Source organism: Papilio machaon, chromosome 13, assembly GCF_912999745.1.
Source record: "Papilio machaon chromosome 13, ilPapMach1.1, whole genome shotgun sequence".
In the NCBI taxonomy this organism is placed as follows: Eukaryota; Metazoa; Arthropoda; class Insecta; order Lepidoptera; family Papilionidae; genus Papilio; species Papilio machaon.
This window is the reverse complement of record NC_059998.1, coordinates 1901290-1908194: the sequence shown is the minus strand read 5'-3', so window position 1 is coordinate 1908194 and position 6905 is coordinate 1901290. Positions and strand designations below refer to the sequence as shown.

Here is a 6905-nt window from a genome sequence, read left to right as displayed (position 1 = left end):
TACGTAAACGATTTTCATATTTACATTAATTAAATTACTTTTATTAAATGTCCTGATCCCCGAACTAAACAGGGTAACATTACATAACTAAACAGGGTAACTAAATGTAGGGCCACTGTTGTACCAAGCGGTGATCTGTCTACCCCTCTGGGTTGTGGGCACAAGTGTACATTTTTAATTATCTATTACTATTACGGACGGCCGATGGGGCCGCAAAGTACTGGAATGGCGGCCACGTACAGGTCGACGCAGCGTGGGCAGGCCTCCCGCAAGATGGACCGATGATCTGGTCAAGGTTGCGGGAGTATCCTGGATGCGGGTTGTACAGGACCCATCATCGTGGCGATCTTTGGAGGAGGCCTATGCCAAAAAGTGGGCGTAACGAGGCTGAATGGATGGATGGATGGATAGATCCGAATGTTTAGATGGATGTTTAGAAGAATGAATGAGGAAGGTTGAGATTTGGCATGGGTATAGAACAACCTGGCAGAACACATGGGCTACTAATTAAGTTTTTGTAATTCCGCACACGGAATCACGGGCTACAGTTTTCTCTAAAAGTAACTAACTAAAAGTAAACTTCAGTACTATTGTAGCGAAAGACTTTCGATGTATCTGCGGGGCGGTTTCGATCCACTGATAAAATAAACTTTTTCTTCATTATACCGATTTTTTACACTGTGGACTGTTTTTTGTGTTATTTTTGAATCATAGATTCTCTGTGTATGTCAATGTTATCTGTCACTACTGTCAAATGTCATTCACGTTTCAACAAGTTTTATTTATTTCAAAAAAGAAGTGAAAAAGGTGGAATAAACAGGAGTTGTACTGTAGAATTATCTTTAAAACATAAAAATGGGAGACCATGATGATTTTGAAGACAATCAGTATCCTGACAATGATGAATTCATGCCATACGTTACAGCCGGTAATTTGGCTCAAAAAAACGGCGCGAAAGTTGCTATTTGGGGTAAAGTTACAAAAGTTACTGCTGATGAAGGATTCTATGTTAAAACTGTAGATGACCAAGAAATTCTTATACGATTGAAAAAGCCCCTTAGCGAACCTTTGGAAGGATGGTATGAAATATATGGAGTTTCACAAGGAAAGAGTATATTGTGTGATGAATACGTTCCATTTTCTGACGATATGACCAAGAATATTGATACCGAAGGCCATAAAAATCTTGCGAAGTTGCTAGCAGCTCTGGAGGACCCATGGAATCTTGGAGAAAATCCAAGTGATATGAATGGAGTGACTCCAATGGAGTAAGTGAAGTGAACTAATTAGAAGAAAGATGTATCTGATATTTTGTAACATGTGTCCTAAGATTTACTTGAAAAGTTTGAATATTTGAAAAGTTGATCTTTTATAATATTGATTTCTTGGTACATGTGTTTTATGTTAACATTAAACTTTAAAGCATACTTTAAATATTTTAAGAGAAAATTTAAAACTAATTGTTTAATTTCTTGAAATCATTAAACTTAAAAATTGTATGCTAGTAATATAAATTGGTTTCGAGTTTGCTAGTTAGTAGCAGAATTAAAATTTCACAGATATTTTTTAATTCATTTAAAATAGAATGTTAGAAATATGTTAAGTTGGTACTAATGTAAGGATATTAGTTTGTAATAAATAATTTGCTACTGTATTTTTTTTGTATTATTTTTCATTTAAGGATCCAATATTTGATATAACTGAAAATAAGAATAAATAAGATTGAAAAGAATATAGTTTTATTACAAGTGATTAAAATGTTTTCAGTTAGTCATACATAATAATTCTGGCATATTAATTCCAAAAAACGTAAATTTAAACGTAATATAAGTAAATGTAATATGATTCTGGTTTCCCTTAGCTCTACCAACAGACTCTTGGATATGCACGAATGCCTAATTCTTTATCCCATTTCTCTTGCAGTTTCAATCTCTTCTCATACAAGACTGCATTAGACAAAGCACCTTCTATACAGGTTACAGGACGATACCTTCATATAAAAAAAATAGCTTTAATTAGAGAAATGAAAGTACCTTATGCACTAGAATTTTGATTCACATGTACTATGACTACTCCTATTAGTAGAAAAATATGTTGGTAACATCAGTATGTTATTGTACCTTTTCTTGATTTTGGACTAACACTATATACTAAAAGAAATGTTTGGCCATTTAAAAACACATTAAATGTATTTAAAAAGAGTATTTCCTACAGAACAGACACAATAATACACGTACAATGTCCTTCCATTTTCATCAGGTTTCTGAATGTTATATTTCATGCTAGCTGGTCTATCCTTGTTGCCTTGGAGTGCCAACTCTGTGAGATATTTTTTGATGTATTGTTTTAATTGAACGTTCTCCTTTGTTAGTTTCGCCTTCTCAGCTCTTAAGCACATTGTTTGCACCTTCACTCTGTTCACCTTGTTTAAGAATTTATCCATTTTCATATATGCCTTGCATTCATTCTGTGGGACGGTAAAAAAAATTGTATGTACGATATATAACATTACAAATGGTTTGTATTATTAGCAAGAGAATAAAATCATGTGAGGCGTTTGGTGCTGTCATGCAGTAAGTTTCGTAAGATTGTGCAGTGCATTTCTTACGATCTTAGAGTGCATTTAATACGATTGTGCAGTGAATTTTGGTATGATAGTGCAATAATCAAAGTACTATACTATCATCTCCTCATTAAGATGTTCAAAGTTCTGTGGGATCCAGTCTTCAGGACAATCTTCGAGAACATCCAACCTATTATTTTCGTATTTGCTACATATTTGATTCATTTGTGTGATTTTATTTATTTTGCTATTAACTTCCTCCAGGCGCTGTTTAAATGAAAAATTTTAAATCACATTTTTCTAAAATATTTTTCCAAGGTATCTTGATTTAGAAGGTAAATTAAAGGCATAATAATGTTTTATTCTTGCTTTAAACTTATTGGCCTAAAATTATTATTGCTGAAGTTTTACGAATACAAATAGGTATTGTACTACCAAAGGTAATGAGAAATGCGGACCAAAAGTAAAGGTACGAAATAAACAAAACAAACCTTAATGGTATCTTGGCTACAATTTACAAGTACAGTCAACATGTCATTGTCTCTGCAGCTCATAAGCTTAGATTCCTTCTTCATCTGCCAGTACCTCTTTGCCAAGTCCTCTTTATGGTTCGTCATACGATTTACCTTGTTACTTATAGACTTGGTCGTTCGCACCCATTCCTTTTGAAGATTCAATAGCATATCCTATAAATTAAAAGTTAAATTATTTATCAACCTGCATAGATATATAACCTATACTTACACTTACATCGAGGTATATATTTATGTTATCCTGTTTATCGTTACTTCTTTTTAAAAGCCCATCATCACTCAATAGCACAGTTTATTTTGGTCCTTTTCTTCTTTGTCCTTACTTTAGTATTAATTAATTTTAATTAAAATTAAAATAAATTTTTTAGGACTTCTAATCTAATCTTACCGTAGCTTGTTCTATTAGTCGTTCGTTCCTTGCGATGTCTCTCTGATAGAAGTCGTCTTTCTCCCGCAGCACGCGATAGTGCCCCATTATCGGGTTATGGTGCTCCCCGTACGCGTCATAAGTTTCACGGAGTCTATTAAAGTATAACTCAATTTCCAACTGCTTTGGCCGACAAAGGTTGCGCATTTGTTCTTCGTGCTTTTAAAAAGAAAACAGTCTTTTAACTCTCATGTAAATTAGTTTTAGAAAACATTGTTACAGTTGAAACATATTCGTCACCTGCAGGCATTATTATGAGAGCTATAATTCGTGTATAAAAATAGTGAATGTTTATTATTCAAACAATAGTGCGTAGACGCACTTACGATAGTTTAGCATTGTGTCTTTGGTGATAATTAGTTGATTAGATTTGCATTTCTCACCAGTGGCTACTTTATATATTATTCCGCTACATTGAAGTTATTCATTGTAATTGTGAAAATAGAGATGTGTAGTTTGTTATGCACCGTAGTTTTATGTCTATCAGTATTCATCTTAGACAGTGGCGTAAGTATTTAATTTGATTTTTAAGTATTCCTAAGTAAGAAGTTAGAAATCTAAACGTTATTTAAAAATGCATTTTTTTTCAACAGGCTCTAAATTGCCGCATTCGATATGGTCCAGGCAAAGAAAGTAAATGGATGACGATATATCATACGTGTTTAAAAATGTTAGAAAAAGCACAAATATCCGTGCAACCGAAAAACGAAATAATGTATCGGGGTTTCATAAAACCGATTACACCAGCTACTGTGAACGAGTTCAATGTAGATTTGTATGGCGTGAAGAGTGCAGAAACTAATATGATTGGTAGATTAGTGAAAGAACGAACGACAACAGAAAGCGAATACTTTTATACACTTGATGATGGAATTGGAACTGACTATGAAGATGAAAGCACCGAAAAAGAAAACGTCGATAAAGTCAATGGAAGAAATTGTGTGCATGGAAAAGACTGTGGGAGAGACAGAGACGATTATAGTGAAGTATGAACCTTACTAATCATTAAATATGTTTAACAAGTTTCAGAATGATCTTTATTTAGGTTTTGCCTATATTGAATTCCAACATTTTTTTAATTGTATAGGTGCCAGCATGGCCGTCACGAACCAATCGGCAGAGACGACGGTCACGCTTGGAGTTTCACTTCAGCCGACGAAATCGGTACAGACCCAATGTAAAGAGGAACCCAAGCAATAACTACGATCAGATTTGGCAGTACTCAGAGGAACGAATAGGTCTCAATGATAACGCGTGCGCATTGCATTGTTTCGTCGACGCTTTGAAAATGGTAAGCAAACAAAGATAAGAATAAATCATAATTAGTTGCCGATTGAATTCTTAAAGAGTAGTAACTAATAATATAGTTATTTTTTACTTATATTGTAGACCGACGACACCGGATTTCCTAATAAACATCTGGTGAGACAAGTAATTACAAAGGACATAGAGGATCAAGAGCTAAAGGATTTTCTGCAACAATCTGCTGATGATTGCTTTCAAATATTAAGAGGTATGTTGATAGAAATAAGTACAAAATTCTTTAGTATTAAAATGACTGCGGATTTAAGTGCCTGAATATTGCTAGAGAATCATCGATTATAAGTTTACCTTCTGATTTTTTAATGCAAATTTCTTTGCAGCCAATAAAGTGAACAAATGCGAATTTTCGAAGAATCTACTGATTTGCTTAACAGACAAGGGCAAGGCAAACTGCGACGACTTGAAGAGCAACGAGCCGGGAATGGTGGCCGGCGTTCCTAAAGCCTACCAATACACGTACATTAAATATTTGCGACCATAGCTTTAATAAGTTAAAATAAATATTTTTTACTTAGCGATGCCTTAATCTTAACTTTTTTAATCTTGGTAATCGCTTCAAAGGTGAAACATTTCGTACTATTCATACATTTGCAGAGATGCAACAAGAAAACTTGCATGCGCCATTGCAAATATCGTCGTATGGGAGAAATAAAATTATCACGACGTGTCTATAAATTTCTTTCACCTCAAGTCTCTCGTCATTCTTGGCCGTCAGCATTGCTATTTCTCTCTCCTTCATATACGCTCTGAAGTCACGGTCCTGTATGTAAGTGATCAACGTTAGTTTCATCTCCGCCCTATCCTGATTGTCCGTTATCTCTAACTCTTCTCCTTCCCAGTTCTCTAAAAGTAGATCTTTTTGACGTTCGTACTCTGTTTGCAGTTTATCTAATCGTTGAGCTCCGATTCCTGTCAAAAGAATTTTAATAAGTTAAATTTTTCCCACTTAAAACACCAGATTATAGAGATATACCAGTTTTTTTTTATTTCTAGAGGCATATAAATTTTGTAACAAAAGTACTTACTGAGGAAATAGTTTAAGTTCTCCATATGAGTCTGAAAGGCGCGCCGGTGCTGTTCGTCAGAGTCCTCCAGCGCTCTAGTAAGCGAGACTACCTGACGATCCTTCCTCTCCACTAGGAAATTAAAGCTGATGATCATACCCTAGACACAAATTCACTTATTAGTGAACTTAAAGAGATTTTCTAGCTTCTAACCTTTTAACTAGCCGTAGACATAGACTTAGCTGTAGACTTAGCCGTAGACGTAACCATAGGGCTAGACGTAGACGTTCGTAGTTGATACAATACGATACAATCACTAAGATTATGACTGATTACCTGTATATCTGAAGCCATCTGTTTACATTTGATCTTCCTCAGTACATACCGCCACTCCTGGTTGATCTTCGCTGTGTTCATCTTGCTGTAAGACTCTTCTTTATCGAGTTTATTCTGAAAAGGAATAGTTCTACACTATAATTTTCTGTTTGTTAGAGTGACTTTAAAGAGTGACGTGAAGGTCTAATAAGGTCTCATTCATTAGTCTCGCATTGTACTCCAAAATACAATAACTATAATGTCAGTTAGATTTTTCTTAACGATGTACATACACAGTACCAGTAAACACTTGTTCTCACATTTTCGTACCTTGATGAACCTGGCGATAAGCTCCCTCTTCCTGCGACGCGCCTCCTCCTCCAAGTCGGCGCGGTGCTGCAGGTAGCGCGCGCGCTCCTCCTCCGACATGCGCGACAACTTGTTCGCCTTGCTCTTCTTTGGCATTTTGATTTAACTTCTGTAATTGCCCCATTTATTAATATAAAATTTATGGTACACTTGCACCACGGATTTCTGCTGCTGATTCATTCCAAAACATTTCGTTAAACAAATAGACACTATATATGAAATATTGAAAGAATTAACTAATAATCTCACAATTACTACAGACGATTGCTTTAGTACATATTTTCCGATTTGCGCGGAGTAGAAAATTTAAAAAATAAATCGCTTACCTTATCGATGTTAAGATATATGTGACTGTAAGGGGTTACTGCTTT

General features: G+C 35.0%; 2 protein-coding genes across 2 annotated transcripts; one reads left to right on the top strand and one right to left on the bottom strand.

The window, feature by feature from the left end:
• Positions 1 to 739: 739 nt before the first annotated feature.
• On the top strand, positions 740 to 1319 carry LOC106717873. Its single transcript, XM_014511806.2, has one exon. The coding sequence runs from the start codon at positions 856 to 858 to the stop codon at positions 1270 to 1272; it is 417 nt and encodes a 138-aa protein (XP_014367292.2). The 5' UTR covers positions 740 to 855; the 3' UTR covers positions 1273 to 1319.
• A 1073-nt stretch (positions 1320 to 2392) lies between these two features.
• Positions 2393 to 6630, bottom strand: LOC106717758 (dynein regulatory complex subunit 2). The gene is made up of 7 exons (XM_014511671.2): positions 6496 to 6630; positions 6187 to 6300; positions 5872 to 6010; positions 5532 to 5755; positions 3485 to 3682; positions 3055 to 3249; positions 2393 to 2830 (listed from the first exon to the last, which is right to left on the bottom strand). Exons 1-7 carry the CDS (start codon positions 6628 to 6630, stop codon positions 2675 to 2677), a joined length of 1161 nt encoding a protein of 386 aa, XP_014367157.2. The 3' UTR covers positions 2393 to 2674.
• Positions 6631 to 6905: the final 275 nt, after the last annotated feature.

Bases quoted from the DNA above. Each gene is read 5' to 3' on its own strand.
- LOC106717873 (XM_014511806.2), top strand. From the start codon at position 856: ATGGGAGACCATGATGATTTTGAAGACAATCAGTATCCTGACAATGAT.
- LOC106717758 (XM_014511671.2), bottom strand. From the start codon at position 6,630: ATGCCAAAGAAGAGCAAGGCGAACAAGTTGTCGCGCATGTCGGAGGAG. The intron at 3,250-3,484 runs GTAAGATTAGAT...TTTAATTTATAG, and splicing joins GACTAATAGAACAAGCTACG to GATATGCTATTGAATCTTCA. The intron at 2,831-3,054 runs GTTTGTTTTGTT...TCATTTAAACAG, and splicing joins GTAGCCAAGATACCATTAAG to CGCCTGGAGGAAGTTAATAG.